Source organism: Triticum aestivum, chromosome 4A (genome assembly GCF_018294505.1).
Source record: "Triticum aestivum cultivar Chinese Spring chromosome 4A, IWGSC CS RefSeq v2.1, whole genome shotgun sequence".
Taxonomy (NCBI): Eukaryota; Viridiplantae; Streptophyta; class Magnoliopsida; order Poales; family Poaceae; genus Triticum; species Triticum aestivum.
In genome coordinates, this window is record NC_057803.1 from 740,208,824 (window position 1) to 740,229,142 (window position 20,319).

The following is a 20,319-nucleotide window of genomic DNA, read 5'->3' on the forward strand; positions in this document are numbered from 1 at the left end:
TCAAGCCAAAGAGAAGGTCATTTGTTAAATCGCGGAATCAATTTGAGCTTTGTGACATGTGTACACACAGATTTGAACCAGGAGTGGCTCATAAAAAACTTCAGCCTCATGTTCGCAGCTTTGTCATCCGCCATCTTTAGTGCCCACTGAATTATACATGAGTCTGGCTCATAAAAAACTACAACCCACATTATAGTGCTTCCTCTTACAGTTCGATCGTCGCTGCCTTCATGTTATGTAGGGTTTCTGAGATTCCGACCTGCAGGTATACCGAATCATTGTACGTGTTAGCATTCATATTACCAACTTATCATCCGCCGAATTTGTTGTGGATAAGCAATTTCTCCAACCATTATAGAGGAGAGGGGAAGCAAACGCAAGTAAATGTGGCTGAACCAGAACCATTTCTTCCGTTGCTTCAGATTAAGTACTAGCTAGTGTCATCATTTAAGCAATTTCAGTAAGAGTATTTATTTATAGAGGAGAGGAGAACCAAGTGCGCTGCATGCGCTTGGTCGATCTGAGCACAGCTGGGGATGAATGTACCTTCCAAATCCAAATGGACCAATCACTATTTAGAAGAAGAGTTGGTGTCTTGTAGTTGTCCTGTGTATACGTAAGGTTGTCAGATAAGTAATCAAGGTGGTATATGCTATGCAAGGTTAAAGTATAAGGTGTTGGTCAAAGCTTTTTACCTGAAACACTTGGTCTCTATGGATATGCAGTATTAGACAGTGGCATCAGAATCATAGATTAAAATAGCCCGCGAAATAGCCGCGATAGCTGCGCTATAGCTGCCCGGGAGCCTCGCCGCTATGCCATGGCTGTTGCCGGGAAATCCTCCACAGATCCCTCTTAATGGCTGAACAATGAGCAAAACCCTCCCGAAATCATCACTCCCATCAGAAAAATTTCCGCTATTTGCCGCGGTTGCCCGCTATGGCGGCCGCTATAGCTGCTGGGAGAGGCTGCCGCGAAATTGTTTCTCCCGCGATTTTAATCTATGATCAGAATGCAGGCATATGCGCCTCTGCCTCGGTCATGCTCTTCAAAGCCTGTCTGAATTTCAACCTTTGCGAACCTGAAGTCATTGGCAACATGGCATCGGCAATCTGCTGAGAACCACAATCAGATGTGCTTGGCGTCTCCAGGTGGGGCATATGCTAACAGTTAGCAGCAAATGTTCACAACTCCACCCCACAACCCACATACGCAGAGTTAACTCTAAGCAGGTACAGGAAGTAGTAGAGATGAAGCAAGCAACAATATTTACTTCCGGGATATATATTATCAGCGGATCCATGAACACAAACTCTGCTCTGGGGCGTAATTGCTGCCCCTGACGCACATCCAGATCTCTCCCCCTCCACCTCCTCTGCTCCTTCCTCGTCTCCGTCAGCGCGGGCAAGTCTCGCCCCCTCTCCTCCAAGCCCCAGCCGTGGAGATTGATGAGGCATCTGCTAAAATTTGGAGATTCCAACCTGCAGGTACATCGATTCATCGCCTTAGCATCGCATGGTACTATCACCGAATTTGATATGAGAAACATTAGACAAAAGGCATATTGATTTTTTACCAGGGCACCTTGCAGCTTGGATTTTCATGAAGCCTAACAACAAATATAGTATTTATTTGGGACAGCGAAGACCAAGTGGAAATACTCCCCACCTTCTCTGCATCGTCTTTCCAACTCTAGGCAGCCAACTATCTTCAGGAGTTCGAGGGCTGGCAAACGCTGCTGGAGACCATGCGGGAACTCCTCCAGAGCTGGACAAGCCCAAATCGTCAATGACCTGAGACAAGTGAGGCCACACATCCCATCAGGCAGCGCTTTCAGGCCGCTGCAGCAACGCACAAAGAGACTACTAAGCTTGGCCAGATTTCCAAGGTTCGAAGGCAGTGCCACCACGCTGCGGCACTCTGAAATCTTTAATACCTCCAGGTACAGTGGAAGGGTTTCCTCCTCAGGCGATGAAGTGTTCCCCCCCAGGTTTTCACAATTTTGGATACATAGATAGCGGAGGCCATCCAAGCACCCGAGCTCCTTTGTTGGCCAGCGGACAAGATTGCTGCATTTGCTAATCGTCAAAGTTCTCACGAACGGAAAGCATTTCCAAACCATAAGTTGTGAGCTGGACAATCCGGAGCTTCTGATCAAGCTGTTGGGCCCTTCCAGAGTCAAACTCGTAAGTTTTTCAAGAGGCATTTGACTTCGGTTTTGCTGGGCTTCTAGAGTTAATATGGATATGTCTTCCTTAGATCGAAGAGTTAAGCTGACGAGAAGTGGCCAAGAGCCCAAAAGGATGTTCATAAAAACTGGACCGACTGCAGTACTGTGAATTCCATCTATTGTCAGCTCGCTGACAATGGGGGCCACTGGAATACTAGCAAGCTTGGGGCAATTTTCGATTCTTAGCTCTTCAAGCACCGGGAATGTTACCAGGTTATGACTAGGCTCTCCCGCACTATTTTCTGCCCACATCTCCAGGCTTGGTAACTCAATCAACCTCATCTTCTTCAACCTTGGGAAAATCTCCAGAGGGGTAATGCATCCTCCGCATTCCACATCAAGGTTATTACATAATGTTGTCAGGTTATCCATGTTATATAAGGACAAAGTCTCCAGAGAGACCGAGAACCATACAGCAGGTATACTCTTGCATCTTGGGCAGTCGGACATTCTGAGTTCTCTCAAGCAGTTAAACATCTGAGGCTTTCTCATCCACTGTGATATTTCCAGGCCACCATATCCATTTATCAGCAACTTTTGGAGATTACTATGAGGTTCTAAACACTGAAGTACTTCTTCTACATTACAGACCATATCCTTATGCCCATCATCTATTTCTTGGTCCCAAGAGAACAACAACTCAATTAGGTTTTGCTTCTGACTGAGATGGGCTTCCTTTGCATTCTCCCCACTCTTTATCTTGCTTAGATTTAACAGTTCCAATCTATTGCTAAGGTGTTGCATGTTTTTGAGTTGCTCTATTCCAAGGCCATCTTTAGTATCCACAACAAATGATGTTAATATGTGAAGATTGTTCAATAGACCAAAGTTTGGAGACATACTTTTGAGACTATGACAACCAGAAAGATAAAGATGCATGAGTTTTCTCAGTATTGCCATGTCTTCTGGTAACTGCTGCAGCTCCTGGCAATCTATGAGCCTCAGTGTTTGCAAGTTATACAACACGCATATTGCATCTGGCAGCCTTATGATGCTAGACCCAGAGATGTCAAGATACCGTAAATGTTTAGAATTTATGGCCTTGCAAATGACAGTTGAAGAGGCGGACCAATGCAATGCTCTTAGTGATGTTGATACCCGTAGCAACTCTTTAACATTCTTGTGTGATACTGAAGGAGCTAATAATGTGCGGAGGTATGTTATGCTTTTGCATAACCCACTGATATTTTCCAATTCATTTGATACTTTCAGGTGACAAACATCTTTTAACATTGCTTTCTGTTGAGTCATTTCTTCTATACTTGCACATTCATCTGTGACATCTTTTGCTAGATCATGCATTAAGTCATGCATTTTACATAATATAATCTCATCATAGCCCATTTTAGCACCATTGACAGCAGGTATGAATGCCACTTTCCGATCTTGGAGGAAGGACCTCCAAACCAACTCATCGAAAATGATTTCTCCTTTCTGTATTAAATCCATTGTTCCCTCTTCTTGAATAAAGCCATTTGACATCCATAATTGGATCAATCTATCCTTCTCCATCACATAATCCTTGGGAAAAACTGCACAGAATGCAAAACATTGCTTCATTTCAGAGGACAAGTGTTTGTAGCTTAACTTGAGTATGGGCATGACCTCATATTTGCCTCCATCATTATCCCTAATGTTACTTTCTTCGATGGCCTTCCATTCCTGTACCTTTTCCTTTGAACTCAGCAATCCACCCATTGTCTTGAGAGCAAGAGGCAGCCCCCTGCATTTGTTGACAATACATTTGCCAATGCTGACCAACTCTGCTTGCTCCTGCTCTACAACGTTGCCATATGCTTTCTGTGCAAACAATTTCCATGAATCTTGTTCACTCAGACATGCTAGCTTATGGATTCCAAGGGTCTGCATTATAGAGGCTACTTTCTGGCTTCGAGTTGTGACAACAATTACGCTTCCTGGTCCACCAACAGTACACAAAAGAGGCCTGAGGACATCCTCCCACTTCCTCTCATCTTCATTCCACACATCATCAAGCACGAGTATAAATCTTTTTTGGTCAATGACTTGCTCAAGTTTCTTTTGCAACAGCTCAATCGTGTCAGGCATGTCACATCTTCCACTTACAGCCAACTCAATGATGGATTTCAAAAGAGCAATCAAATCCAAGTTGTTGGACACACAGTGCCACATCTTCAACTCGAAATGTTGCTTGACCCCTTGGTCATTATAGACCATCTTAGCAAGAGTCGTCTTTCCAAGACCACCCATCCCAATGATGGGCAGCACCTGCACTCTCCGATGATCCTGCTGGTCCAGTAGTAACTTCACCACCACCTCCTTATCATCATCTCTTCCAAAGATCTGGGTAGTATCGTCCAGTTTTGAGTGTGTCTGCCTCCAAGGATGTTGCCTCTCCTCCGTACGGGCAGAACTCTCCAAGCGAAACGTGTTCATCTCCGTAACCAACTTATTGATCTTCTTGAGGACGTCCTTGAGTTTCCTGCTCATTTCAAAGCGGAAGAGCAGCGGGCTGTGGCGCGTGATGTAGCTGAGTGCCTTTCGGGTAGTGGACTTGCCAATCTTAGACTGGCGGCGCAGCACCTCGTACTGGAAGTCGTCAAGTACGTCGTCGGCCTGGTAGGCGACAGACTTGAGCTCCTTCATCCAGCTCTTGACATAGGGATTTTTCTCGCTCATCTCCTCAGCGTTGGCCAGCTTGCTCTCGACGGCTAGTAGATGCCGCTCGAGTATTTGGCGGTCGTCGTCGAGGCCACACATGCGGGTCGCCGTCTCGACTAGTGCGTCTGCGGCCTTGCCAGCCACGCCACGCACTAGAGGGAGAAGCAGTGACTCTGCCATGATCTTGCAGTTCGGAGGAATAGGAAACTGCTGCATATGAAGGAACAGAAAAGCAATTAGGCGTTGACAGAATACCGAAAACCTTCTTATCTTCTTATGGAGCCAGGAAAGATTGTGCCCCTGATTCGAAGCATGGCTTAGCACCTTGTAATCCTCTTTCTATTTTACTTTATTTCTTATAGTTCCATAATAGCTTAGTTTGTGTAGATCCTGTGCGTACTTTTTGATATATATGCATAAAAATTTCATGGTTTGTATAGCTAATTAAAAAAAGAAGATGTAGAATCGATGAGCAAAATAAGGTAAAGATTGAGGAGAGCATTCACCTCAACGAAGCCCAAATTTGATCTTTGGTGTAAGAGCAATGATACTGCTGCTCATTCGTCGCCGGCCCTGTGCAGATCTCACGCGTCAAGGCTGCTTGGTATGGGAATGGGAGGTTGCTGGAGAGAGAAAGAAGATCAATGAATTCAAGAGTTGTATATTGACTGGTAGTTGTACCTACTGATGGCATATGTCAACATTTCTATAATTTTGTGCAACTTGCATATATAAACAATTGTTTGTACAGTCATCACAAATGATTCCAACCGAATAATGTTCAAGCCCTGGGAATGCATAATTTTATAACTTGCAGATAGGACAATGAGAGAAGAGATAAGAATAACATGCATGCAACTGCTGCGAAGACTGGTTCAGCATGGATGGGGAAGACATTGTGTTCGTGTCTGTCACTTGTTCTATGGCGCACTAGATGGGAGGCACAGAGATTTTTATCTTTTGCTATGTAACTTGATATTTTTCATACTTAATTTTTCCTCCAGGAAGAATTGAGAACAAGGAATCTCATAAAGAGGAAGAATTTCTGCGTGGAATGTGTTAGCTGCATCAATTCTTTTCAGTCCAAAATGAAAACTCGGTTCTCTACCAGAGATTTTTGTTTAGCACACTAATTAACTTCTCCCTCTAGAGTTTAGATCACCAAAAAAATAAAAATCGGGTTTTTAACGAGGGCTGCAGGAGCACATAAACAAAGTAATATTCTAACGAGCATCTGTAGGGCAAAAATTATAGCTTGAGGAAACAAATATCAGTTTCCAAACCAGATGTCCGTCCTTGCTCTCACTCTATATATATTGCTAGAGAATGTCCCATCCTCACTTGCTGGAATTCTTCCTGTGCAAGCAGCATGCTACTGTTTGCTGAACTCTGTAACCTTCTTTGAGGTTCTATAGGCGTTTCTCTCCAGCTTCACAATGAGGTATGGTATAGATCAAATTTACAGTCATCAGTGTTCTATGTTTCTTCACAATGTCTCACTTTCACAGGTGAATCGTTCTGGGTGTAGACCGTGGAGTCAAGATAGATATGAAGGAGCTACATAAAACGGCTGGAAATTTCTCCGGAAATTGATAGAAAATACGTAGGCCGGCTCCGACTTGCTGGAAAGGCACAGGAAGCTTCCTAGAAACATTATACCATTGCAGTCTGGTTACATTTTCTACGATGATGGCATTGTGAATTCTAAATCCAATCCCTTCCAACCTGCTACCTCGTCTCTTAGCTACACATCCTGCCAACTTTACAATTAGATTTAACTGATCGATAGGTTCCCCTCATCAACCACCCTCTCCCGGCCTGCATGGAAGAAGACAACCACTCCATTTGTCTAGCCATCTTCAGCTCATCAACCACTCCATTTGTTAGTTAAAGTAGGACCATTATGGGTCAGTATATTAAGGATGGACACGGTCAGGTCAGGTGCGTTCCCTTACTGAGCTGTCCTTTAGACCGCCAGGAGCAAGTCGGCCTGGGACCAGACCGGCGGCTCAACGATTTGATATTCCTGGCCCGGCTTGGCTAGGCTCGGGCTCAGGCTGGACCGCGGCTCGCTGGAGTTTGCCGCTGCCATGCGCTGTCACCGTCGACGCGGGATCTAAATGTTGGCTAACAAGCAGAGAAATTTAAAATACAGAATAAGACTAGCATCACAATATTGTATGAGGGTATAAGACAGATTGTTTATAGCTGAGGTATCTTACATGACACATTGGAGAAGAGGGGGCAGAGGGTTCTGAACATGAAAAGAGAAATCCTTACCCATCTCCGATTTGGCGTTTTTGTAATCACAAAGATACCATTGTATCATATTTCTTCAAAAAAATCCATGTTTCCTTCAATTTCACCATGTTGTGAATCTTCGTTGTTTAGAATGAGAAATGAAAGTAAATGTTATTCAATACACGAAGCGCAGCAGAATGATTTCCCTAGACTTCCATATATATATATATATATATTCATGAGATGGCCACTTGGTAACTACTCCCCCTGTCCCATAATATAAAGGTGTTTTTGACACTACACTAGTGTCAAAAACGTTGTTATATTGTGGGACGGAGGGAGTATTTCACAGGATAAAGGAACATAAAACCATTGGATATATCTTTAGTCTTGGACATGGACTAATAGCCACTTGGTAACACATGTGGTAAGCAATCTAAAGAATTAAAAAATAGAAAACTCATTATCCACTTGATGGATGATCTTCATTCTCTCGGCCCATCCTCTTGGATTGGGTCGTCGTTGTGGGTTGGAAGGTGTTTGATGTCTTATATCGAGGTGTTCTTGTCGGGGGTCACATGGCGTAGTAGCAATGTCGAGATTTGTGGATGTTGTGTAATCAAAGAGTCCGGCGGGGGCCGCCTATGCGGTTGTGGGGTTTTTCTTGACATGTGAGTAGTTAGTCCGTCCTCCGTTTGTATTGGTTTTCGCCCGGTTTTCCTTTAATTAATTGGGCAATTCTCTTCTTCTTAACTAATCGATGAGGCAAAACTTTTGCCCCCGTTTCGAAAAAAAAGTGTACACCCTATGTCTTGGAGATGGACTGATAGTCACAACCAACATTTTTTTGAACTCACATTTTTCAACAATTTTTTTTGAAAATCACAAAAAAAAATCATTTTGTTAATATTTACAAAAATTACGAACATTTTTCAAATTTATGAACTTTTTGAAATTCATAAATATTTTAAAATTTGATTTCTTTTTTACTTCGTGAAATTTTCTGGAGTTCTTGAACATTTTCAAATTCGTGGAATTTTTTGAATCGACAAATTTTTTTTCAACTATTTGGGAACAATTTTTAAAATTCACAAATATTTGTTTAATCAGCAACATTTTTTAGAAAATCATGAAAATTCATTTGAATTAATGAAAATTTATCAAATTTCTAAAAACTTTTTAAAAATTGCTATACTTTTGGAAATCTGGAACATTTTTAAAACTCATTAATACTTTCTAAAATTTGAAACTTTCTTTGAAATCCGGGGACATTTTAAAACTTGTGAACAGTTTATAAAAATCAGAGCAATTTTCAAATCATACAAAAATTGATGTCTGAAAATTTAATTAAAGAAGCAAAAAAAATGGAGAAAAAAATACACGTAAAAGAAAGAATGATAGAGACAAACAGAAAAAAGGGGCACCCTGCCGAAGCACATGGGCCGGCCAAAGAGCACGCATTTGGGCAGCGGGCGGTGCGTGTTTCCGCGACGCACGTTGCAGCACTTTCTAAATAGGTGGCCCCTATGTTTTTGCTATGGGAGCCAAACATGGTTTAAGTTTGTTATGCTGTTATATAAATTGATGGAAAACTGGTTTTGCTAGAACAATGCAACCAAATAATCCCTTAGATTGTAGATTGACGGTTGAGACGGTTTGGATGTACCTCATCTAGTTCTTTTTATTTGGTAGTCTCTGTTACTTACAAAGAATCTAAAGTCCCATCTTTCAGTTTTCCGTCACCAACCCTTCGTCCAACCTTCCACATATGACCATCAATCTTCCACTGTTTTTTCTTCTTCAGGCCTTCACTATCCTACTGATCTAATTAAAAAATTTTAGCCAACCAAGCTAAATAAACTGATTTTTATCTATCAAACTAAATCAGTTTTTTAATATTTGTTAACGCCTTTATGAAAATGAATCAATCATGACCAATCTCTAAATTTATTTTTTTAGGGGATAAAGATCAAATATTTGGTAACACCACACATATTCTTGCTTTCATTCATTCATTCATCCATCCAACTTTAATTCTGCTATATATGATTCATACATGCACAATATATCTTACAACACATGTTGACAAAATCAGACATATCAAATTATTTGCAAGCTCACCACATATCACACATCTTCATGTGTCTAATTTTCATTTTTTGATGTAAAATTTGTAAATTTGATGCATATTTTGATGCAGTAATCATTATGTTGGTCTGGTGCTTGTCTATTCTTGCTGCACATATTCTTACCTTCATTCATTCATCCATCCATACAACTTTAATTCTGCTATATACGATTCATACATGCACAATATATCTTACAACATGTTCACAGAATTAGACATATCAAATTATTTGCAAGCTCACCACATATCACACATCTTCATGTGTCTAATTTTCTATTTTTTCGATCTCAAATTTGTCAATTTGATGCATATTTTGATGCAGTAATCATTATGTTGGTCTGGTGCTTGTCTATTCTTGCTGCACATATTCTTACCTTCATTCGTTCATCCATCCATCCAACTTTAATTCTGCTATATACGATTCATACATGCACAATATATCTTACAACATGTTGACAAAATTAGACATATCAAATTATTTGCAAGCTCACCACAAATTACACATCTTCACATGTCTAATTTTCTATTTTTTCGATGTCAAATTTGTCAATTTGATGCATATTTTGATGCAGTAATCATTATGTTGGTCTGGTGCTCGTCTATTCTTGCTGCAATGGCTGCAACATAAGTTGGATTTGTGGGAGTGTTGGGGATTATCAGAGGGGTGTGCCATTAACAGCTGTGGTGAGCATGGAATGGGAAGAAGAAGACCGAAGAAGAGTGATTTAAAAGTAAACAAGGCGACAATGTTTTTTGACGCGCATAAGGATTCTAAGCATATATTTTCAACATGATTGATGTTGAATAACTAGAATATGTATGCCCCATTGCAACGCATAGGCATTTACCTAATAGATTCAAAACAATGTTTGAGGTTACTTAAAATATGAGTTTACGAGAAAGGAAATAAAATGAATTATTTACTAGGAGCATGGCATAAAAGGAATTATTTGACAGGCATATACTAGAACAAAAGGAGTTATTTACCCGGCGTACACATAAGGCATACAAAAAAATGCTTAGGTTATTTAAAATAACAAATTATGGAAAAAAAGGATATTTTACCAGGCGTACGTGTCATACGCTACAGGAATTCAATTTCAATATCCAGTTGGGGTTGCTGGATGTGCAGACCGCACAGGTTGGGGTGGATGGTGCGCTTATGAATTGGCGTGCTTATGTTAAGCTAAGCCATGTGGGACTAAATATTGCTTCTCTGTCGCTTGTTTCTTCGGTTCACAAGTTTTTTTTTCCTTCCGAAGTCGTATGTGTGGGCTTGAGGCAGACTGAAATAATGGCCCATGCGTGATTCAAGGCCCACACCTAGTTTTCAGCAGCGCACAACTCGATCCATCAAGTCTATTCTATGGATGTACGTATACTAACCAGTATTACAAAAAAGTTTTCCCTCGAGTTAGGGTTTTGGTTTCTCGGGGGGCGATTCTCGCCGCCATCGAGCCTTGTTCTTCCCCGCCCGTGACTCCTCCGCAGCTTCTCCTCCCAACTACGGGGGGGGGGGGGCATCTCCGGCTGCGCTGCGTCCGGAGGACCGGGGGCATAGGGCTCCTGCAGAAAAGCCGATCTTCAAGCTCGGGTTAGGGTATCAAACATGGCGGCAGATGGATCCCAGCCTCCGGAGGGGATCGGCGACGTCGCAAGGATGATGGAAGAGTTAGGGCTGAAGGAGGAAGACCTGGACGACGTGATCTTTGATGAGAAGGACGTCCCGCAGGCAGCGGCGCGCTGGATTGCTCTCGCTAGGGTCAACTCCGATAAACCCTACAGTCAGTTTTGGTTTTTCAAGAACATGAGAGCGGCATGGGATCTCGCACAAGAAGCCAAGTTCAAGCCCTTAGAGGAGAACCTCTACACTATCCAATTTTCCTGTCTAGAGGATTGGGAGAGGGTCATGCATGAGGGACCGTGGCACTTCCGAGGTGACGCAGTAATTCTCAAGGAATATGATGGGGTGACGAAGCCATCGACGGTCCGGTTGGAGTTAATAGAGATATGGATCCAGATTCATGATGATCAGAGGAGGCGAGAGGCAAATCTACAAGGTCAAGTATGAGAAGTTACCAGATTGGTGTGCGGTGTGCGGTGTGCGGCATGCTAGGCCACCTCTATAAGGAACATGGCACGGGAATCCACCCTCCATCGGCGCTTGTCTTCAAGGAGCTCAGGGCAAATTGGTTCATGAGGAACGGCAGCGGGCTAGGAGGCGGCCGTGGACGCAGGGGGGGGGGGGTCGCAGAGGAGGACAATCTGGGAGAGGTGGAGGCTCAAGTTGTCAGCATGATGGGGCCGAAGAGGATTACGGTGAGCAGGACTTGGGCATGATGGACGCTAAAAAAGTTAGGAAGAGGGGGTCCGAACCATCTGTGCAATTGGGACCGGTGACAATCCCAAAGGATACTCAATCTCCAGCGGGATCACAAGGAAAGATGCTTGCACTGCTCCCCCCACCGGTGCCTTCAAGCCCAAGTTCTACACAGGAAACAAAGAGAGCAAAGGTGGCGACGGAGACGGAGAAAGTTTCAGCGGTGAAGTCCATGTTGCTAAGCAAGATGGATCAAAAGTTGGTGGGCCTGAGTGACGGGCACCGCCGAGCCCAATGAGTGTTCTCTGCTGGAATTGTCGTGGCGTGGGCAAAGCCGCGACGGTTCATGAACTTCGCGATTTCGCGAGGAAATTTTCCCCTACCCTGTTATGTATCGTAGAAACCCAGTTGGAAGGCTCTAGGGTAGAAGCTTTAGCAAGAACACTTGGATACGATAATGGTTATGATGTTAGCAGTCATGGTAGGAGTGGAGGTATCGGTTTGTTCTGGAACAATGAAATAAATATAGAGATTTTGGGTTATTCTGATTATCACCTTGACTGCTCGGTCCTTGAACCGGGTGATGCTCCTTGGAGATTAACTATAGTTTACGGTGAAGCTCAAACCCACCTGAGATACAAGACTTGGGATACTTTGAAAAACATGAGTACTTTGAGCAGTCTCCCGTGGCTCTGTGTTGGTGATTTCAGTGAAGTGCTACATCCGGATGAGCACGTGGGTGTCGGGTAGCGTAGCAATGCGCAAATACAAACCTTCCGAGATGCTATTGATGTTTGCATGTTGCTGGACATTGGCTATTCTGGAATACCATGGACTTTTGAAAAAAAAGGTAACGGGAGGAACTTTCACAAGGGTGCGCCTTGACAGAGCCCTGGTGTCGGCTGAGTGGCAAGCACGCTTTCCGTTGGCTGATCTTACACACCTGGTAGCCGCAACATCAGACCATAGCCCGATTTTGGCCAGGTTGAACACGGATCATAGAAGTAAGCAGAGTACGGGCTCCTTCAAGTATGAGGTCATGTGGGAGGGTCATGAATACTGGAATAGCATGATAGCTGAATCGTGGGATGCGCATGGAGCTACCGGCTGGGTGGAAGAGCTCGGGGCTAAGCTAGCTGCGGTGTCACGTGATTTGGGCCGATGGAACAGAGACACGTTTGGGAGTGTTCGCAAGGAGATAAAACAGCTCAAGGACGAACTTGAAAAGCTTAGGGCGGACGCCAGCCGTACTGCACCAACGCATGTTGAGATGAAAATCAATGAGAAGCTTGTGGAGTTGTATCACAGGGAGGAAATAATGTGGAGGCAGAGATCACGGGTGCAGTGGCTTACATCGGGTGATAGGAACACCAAGTTTTTTCACTTACGTGCAAGTATCCGGCATAAGAAGAATATGATCAAGGCGTTGCAAAATTCGCTAGGGGTTATCACTGATGATCCGGAATAGTTAAAGGCTATGGTAAATGATTTCTATAAGACTTTGTACACTTCGGAGGGGGTTAGCGACATGGAGAGAGTTTTAAACTGTGTCCCAACCAAAGTCTCGGCGGAGATGAACGACATGCTATGTGCCCCCTACTCAAATGAGGAGGCTAAGGCAGCCTTATTTCAGATGTTCCCAACAAAGGCGCCCGGTCCTGACGGCTTTCCGGCACACTTCTATCAGAGACACTGGGAGTTATGTGGTGCAGAGGTGACATCTGCTGTTTTTAGGATTGTGAGAGGTGAAGAAACACCGGAAAGTATAAACGACACCATCCTCGTTTTGATCCCTAAGGTAACAAATCCTTCAATCTTGTCACAATTTAGGCCTATAAGCCTTTGCAATGTCCTATACAAAATTGCACCCAAGGTCATTGCAAACAAGCTGAAGCAAATTTTGCCGGAGATCATATCCGAGGAACAATCAGCTTTCGTCCCAGGCAGGCTTATAACAGATAATATCATCAGTGCTTATGAGTGTCTTCATTTTATGAAGCGCAGCAAAGCGAAGGCTAACAGTTATTGTGCTCTTAAGCTTAACATGATGAAGGCATATGACTGGTTGGAGTGGGACTATTTGGAGGCAATAATGGGAAAACTGGGCTTTGTTGTGCCCTGGATAAAAACTGTCATGGCCATGGTGCGGTCTGTTTCCTTTTCAGTTCTGTTTAATGGAGAAAAGCTTGATCAGTCTGTACCAAGCAGAGGTATAAGGCAGGGAGATCCGATATGCCCTTACCTTTTCTTAATTGCAGCGGAGGGCCTTTCGTGCCTTCTGAAAACCAGTTCTTCGTCATCAAACATTGTAGGATTAAAGGTGGTACCTACGGCCCCAGCCGTGAACCACCTTCTTTTCGCAGATGACAGCCTACTGCTTTTTAAGTCAGGGAACGAGGGGGCAGTAGTGGTATCAAACCAAAAATTACTTGCTCTGTTAAGTTTATCTAGCTACCTGAAAAGAAACTTGTTGCTGCAGCACAGACTGATCATCTACACACAAAAATACAATTTTGTACACATAGATTGGAATCAGAAGCATTTCATAATAAACTTCATGGAGAAGGGCAAAAATAATTTCTTTGCAACGAAGCATTATGTTTTCTTGCAAAAAATTGTGAAACCGCATGTTTGTAACTCAGTCGTTTGTGGGCAACAAGGTGCCTAAAAAGATGGCAGTAACTTTCCAGTAATAATAACTACTATCAAGCTAAGCCGAGCATAATGAAATTAGACGTGGTAGAAATATTCTGGAGTCGCACCTGCTAGGCTGTATAGAGATCAAAGCAACAAGCTCATGTACAGTATGAAATATTACTTCTAGCGTCCGCAAAGAGAAAGAACGGAAAATAAATATGGACTGGAAGTATTTCTGATGTCGTACACAGAATATAAAGCAAGGAACAAGGCAAATAATGATCCAGCCCAGCCCAGCCCGTTAATCCTCTCTGCTCCTTCTCCACCACCTCTCGTCTCCGTCGGCGCAGGCAAATCTGGCTCCATCTCTTCCACGCCTCGGCGTGCGCTCTGGCGAGGAGAACAGAAGTTGCCCCAGGCCGGGGTGCACGCGGCGGAACCTTCCTTCCATCATTGCTTCCTTCCTTCCCCCTCCGCACCCTGCCGAGGAGGACAGTGGTTGCCCCCTCCAGGTCGCTCCGCGCACGGCTGTCGAGGAGGCTTTCAGAACTCCCGAGCTGCAGGTACATCGATTCATCACCTGTTATCACTGAATTTGATATGAGAACATTACACAGAAGCCTCACCAAAGATCGATCATCTTATGTGGGACAGAGGAGACCAAGTGGAAATACTCCCCACCTTCTCTGCATCGTCTTGCCAACTCTGGGCAAAAAAGTATGCTTAAGCGTTCGAGGGCGGGCAACCGCTCCAGGAGACCATGCGGGAATCCCTTCATATCTGACTCAGTAATCTTTAATTCCCCAAGAGAAGTGAGGCCATCCATCCCATCAGACAGCGCTTTCAGGCCACTGCACCCACTCACATTGAGACTCCTCAGCTTAGCTAGATTCCCAAGCTTTGAAGGCAGCTTGGCTAGACTTCTGCAGTCTGAAATATCCAATTTCTCCAAGGACAGCGGAAGGGTACCCTTTTGATGCGACCACCCATCCAGTTTGTCACAATATCTGATACACAGGACGCGCAGGCGATCAAAGAGCCGCAGTTGCTCATTCGGCCAGCAGACAAGATCACTGCATCCATCAATCGTCAGCTCTTCCATGAAGTGAAAGCATTTCCAAAGCATAAGCTGTGATATGGACAATCTGAAGCTTGTAACCAACCTGTTGGGGCCTTTCAGAGTCAAACACTTAAGTTTTTCAAGAGGTCCTTGAGCTCCCTTTATTCCTAGAAAGCTGACAGTGAGGGTCGTTGAAATACTTGCAAACTCAGGGCAATTTTCTATTTTTAGCTCTTCAAGCATTGGGAATGTTACCAAGCTATCACTAGGCATCCCCACACTATTTTCAGACCATATCTGCAGTCTTGGTAGGTCAATCAACATCATTCTCTTCAACCATGGGAAAATTTGCAGAGGGCTAATGAATCCAGATTCCACATCAAGATTATTACATAATAATGTTATCAGGCTATCCATCTTCTCTAAGAGCAAAATCTCTAGAGATACCGATAGCCAGACTACAGGTATACTCTTGCATTTTGGGCAGTCAAAAAATTTGAGTTCTCTCAAGCAGTTAAACATTTGAGGGTTTCTCATCCACTGTGATATTTCCAGGCCACCATATCCATGTATCTCCAACTTTTGGATATTACTGTTAGGCTCTAATCCCTGAAGCATTTCTTCCACATCTGTAGGCTCATCATCTATTTGTTGGTCCCAAGAGAACAACAACTCACTTAGATTTTCCTTTTGACAGAGATTGGCTTCTTTTGCATTCTCCCCACTCTTTATGTTGCTCAAATTCACTAGTTCCAATCTATTGCTAAGGTGTTGCAAACCTTTGAGCTGTTCTATCCCAAGGCCATATCCAGTACCCACAACAAATGTTGTTAATATGTGAAGGTTCTTCAGTAGACCAAAGTTTGGAGACATACTTTTGAGACTATAACAACCAGAAAGATAAAGATGGATGAGCTTTATCAATCTTGCCATGTTTTCTGGTAACTGCTGCAACTCCTGGCAATTTATGAGCCTCAGTGTTTGTAGGTTATACAACATACATATTGAATCTGGTAACCTAACGATGTCAGACCCGAAGAGGTCAAGATACCGTAAATGTTTTGGATTTATGGCCTTGCAAATGACAGCTGCAGTGGGGGAGCAATGCAATGCTCTTAGTGATGACAATACCTGTTGCAACTCCTTAATATCCTTGTGTGATTTGCTCAGAAAATTATAATTATTATAATTAAAATCCATATATGATTCTGAAGAAGCTAACAAAGTGCGGAGGTATGTTCTGCCTTTGCATAACCCACTGATTTGTTCCAGTTCAGCGTCTGAGGTTTGCAAGTGATAAACATCTTGTAACAATGCTCTCTGCTGAGCCAGTTCTTCTATACTTGCACATTCATCTGTGAAATCTTTTGCTAGATCATGCATTAAATCATGCATTTTACAATTAATAGTCACATAACTTCTTGTACCATCATTGTGTGTTTGCTCCTGCTTATCTTCGAGGAAGGACCTCCAAACCAACTCATTGAAAATGAATTCTCCTCTTGTTTTCAAATCAATTGTTCCCTTCTCTTGAATAAAACCATTTGCCATCCATAGTTGGATCAATGTGTCCTTGTCCATCTTATAATCCTTGGGGAAAACTGCTAAGAATGCAAAACATTGTTTGATTTCAGATGATAGGTGTCTGTAGCTCAACTTTAGGATGGATATGATCTCATCTTTCCCTCTAACATTATCCGTACTATTACTTTCTTCGACGGCCTTCCATTCTTGTACTTGTTGATATGAACCTAGCAATCCACCCATTGTCTTGAGAGCAAGAGGTAGCCCCCTGCATTTGTTGACAATACGTCTCCCAATGCTGACCAACTCTGCTTTCTCCTTCTCTAAACCGTTGCTATATGCTTTTTGTGCAAACAATTCCCATGAATCTTGTTCACTCAGACATGCTAGCTTATAGGGTTGAAGGGTCTGCATTATAGAGCCCACTTTCTGGCTTCGTGTTGTGACAACTATTACACTTCCTGGTCCACCAACAGAACACAAAAGAGGCTTCAGGATATCCTCCCATTTATTCTCATCTTCATTCCACACATCATCAAGCACGAGCATAAACCTTGTTCGGCCAATGACTTGCTCAAGTTGCTTTTGCAGTAGTTCAATGCTGCCAGGATGGTAACAACTTCCATTTGCAGCCAATTCAATGATGGATTTGACAAGAGCAATGACATCAAAGTTCTCTGACACACAGTGCCACATCTTTAACTTGAAATGTCGGTGGACCTCTTGGTCATTATATACCATCTTAGCAAGAGTCGTCTTGCCAAGACCTCCCATCCCAAAGATGGGGAACACCTGCACTTTTTGCTGATCTTGCTGGTCCAACAGCAACTTCACCACCACCTCCTTATCATCATCTCTCCCAAATATTTTGGTAGAGTCATCCACTTTGGAGTGCGTCTGCCTCCAAGGATGTCGCTGCTCATCCCTATGTTCAGAATTCTCCAGGCCAAATTTGTTCATCTCCTCAACCAACGTATTGATCTTCTCGAGGATGTTCTTCAGTTTCTTGCTCATTTCAAAACGGAAGAGCAGTGGGCTGTGGGGGGTGACGTAGCTGAGCACCTTGCGGGTAGTGGACTTGCTGATCTTTGATTGGCGACGCAGAGCCTCGTACTGGAAGTCGTCGAGCACGTCATCAGCCTCGTAGGCGACAGACTTGAGCTCCTTCATCCAGCTCTTGACATAGATATTTGTCTCGCTCCTCTCCTCCGCATTGTTCAACTTGCACACGACGGCTAGGAGATGGCGCTCTAGCGTTCGGCGGTCATCGTTAAGGCCACACATGCGGGTCATGGCCTCGACAAGTGCATCTGCGGCCTTGCCGGCCACGCCGCGCACAAGAGGGAGTAGCAGCGACTCTGCCATGATCTTGCAGATCAGAAGAATAGGTAACTGCAGCATTTGAAAGAACATAAGAGCAATTAAACACTGATAGAACACCGAACAACCTTGTTATCTTCCTATGGAGCCAGGAACTGCTCCTAGATTCAAAGCATGACTTACCGCCTTGCAACCCTCATTCTATTAACTTTATGTATTAGTTCCACTAGCTTAGCTTGTATAGCTCTAGTACATACACACATAAAATTTCCATGTTATGTAAAGCTAAAGAAACAGAACACGAACAGCCGGTAAAGAGCAAAACAAGGTAAGGATTGAGGAGAGCATTCACCTTAACAACGCCCAAATTTGATCTTCGGTGAAAGAGCAATGATACTGTGGCTCGTTCGTCGCCTGCCCCGTGCAGATGTCTCACGCGTCAAGTTGGTATGGGAATGGGAGGTTGCTGGAGAGAGAGGATGAAAGCAAATGGAGATAAGATCAAGGAATCCAAGAACTATATGTTGACTGGTACGTGTACCTACTGGTGGTCCCTCATTTAACTATGCGCCTCTGTTGTTCAATATTTCTATAATTTTCTGCAACTTGCATATATAAAACAATTGTCTGTACCGTCATCACAAATGATTCCGACCGAATAATGCATCATTTTCTAACTTGAAGATTGGACGATAAGCGAAGAGATAAGAATATACATGAAACTACTGCAAAGACTGGTTCAGCATGAATGGGCAAGACATTGTTTTCTATATCTGTCACTTGTTCTATGGTGTACATGGCACATGGACCTGGTAATTGATCCGTATAAATTTTTCTTGCTATATAACTTAACTTTTCTTCTTCTATTGGCTACTGCTCCAGGACAATTGAAAACCAGAAATCTAACGCAGGAAGAATTTCTATGCGGAATGTGTTAACTGCATCGATATTTTTTAGTCCCAAAACGAAAACTTGGTTTTAATGACGGCTACAGAAGCACATGAGTAGACTATTATATAGGGCACCTGGAGTAAGATAAATCATCTGCAGGGCAACAAAATATGGCTGGAGGAAAATAAATGTCCGTTTTCTCACTTTCAGTCAATATTTTTAGAGAATGTGCTACTTGCTGGAATTCTTCCTGTGCAGGAAGCATGCGACTGTTTACTGAACTCTGTAACCTTCTTCGCGGTTCTATAGGCGTTCCTCTGCAGCCCCACAGGGTTCTATCTGTCTTCATAATGTGTCTCACCTTCGCAGGTGAATCGATCTGAGCGTAGTCCGTGGAGTCGAGGTACAGATGAAGGAGCTCCATAAATATGGTGGAAATTGCTCAGAAAGTTGACAGAAATACATAGGGGCTTTGACTTGCGAGAAAGGCCCACGAAGCTTCCTAGAAACATTATACCATTGTAATTTGGTTACATTTTCTACAATGATGGCGACATATATTCTAAATCCAATCAATTCTGACCTGCTACCTCGTCTCTTAGCTATGCATCCTGCCAACTTTACGATTAAATTTAACTGATCGATAAGCTCCCCTAATTAACCACCCCTGCCGGCCTGCACGGAAATCACATAGTAGTAGTAGTTTAATATATACATAATTATGTGCTTTATTAGGTTGTGGCTGCACAGCACCCTTTTTACATGTATATCCCTTGCAAAAATATTACAGTACATGTTTCCCCTCTCCTCTCGGAAGCCGTATATTTCCACTGCAAGAAAGGTAGAGGAAACTTCCTCATACATTATACTACTGCAATTGGGATTGCATTTTGAGCGACAAGGCCATTTTCAGCCTGCAACCACGTTGCTTAGCTCTGAGTCCTGCCATCTGCAGCACGTCAATCTAATTGATGGCCTCACTCTCATCAACCACTCCATTTATCCAGCTAGAGCTGGATGACGGGACCATTGTGGGTCATGATCATCTTAGGGCCCATATCTCGAATTATTGCAAGCAGTTGTTTGGCTCCCTGGTGTCCAAATTTTCTTCGATGGATGAGGTAATCAAAAACATTGTATTTTGCTTATTGTTGTGCTTGAACACACAAGCATGTTATCTTGTCACTTACATAGGAATTGTGGTCAGATTGCAACTTCACCAACAAATGCCCATCTTGGTGCAGTAGAAGATCATGTGTTGCATGATTTTCAAATGTGCTTTATGCCTGTATTTTGCTTGGATTAATATAATTTGTATCCATAGATAT

General features: G+C 43.3%; 2 protein-coding genes across 2 annotated transcripts; both read right to left on the bottom strand.

The window, feature by feature from the left end:
- Positions 1-5,077, bottom strand: LOC123088489 (putative disease resistance protein RGA1). The gene is made up of 4 exons (XM_044510691.1): positions 1,577-5,077; positions 696-1,481; positions 547-606; positions 1-259 (listed from the first exon to the last, which is right to left on the bottom strand). The coding sequence occupies exon 1, from the start codon at positions 5,048-5,050 to the stop codon at positions 1,610-1,612; it is 3,441 nt and encodes a 1,146-aa protein (XP_044366626.1). The 5' UTR covers positions 5,051-5,077; the 3' UTR covers positions 1-259; positions 547-606; positions 696-1,481; positions 1,577-1,609.
- A 9,346-nt stretch (positions 5,078-14,423) lies between these two features.
- Positions 14,424-18,642, bottom strand: LOC123083531 (putative disease resistance protein RGA1). The gene is made up of 2 exons (XM_044505554.1): positions 18,453-18,642; positions 14,424-18,172 (listed from the first exon to the last, which is right to left on the bottom strand). Exon 2 carries the CDS (start codon positions 18,143-18,145, stop codon positions 14,819-14,821), a length of 3,327 nt encoding a protein of 1,108 aa, XP_044361489.1. The 5' UTR covers positions 18,146-18,172; positions 18,453-18,642; the 3' UTR covers positions 14,424-14,818.
- Between the last annotated feature and the right edge of the window lie 1,677 nt (positions 18,643-20,319).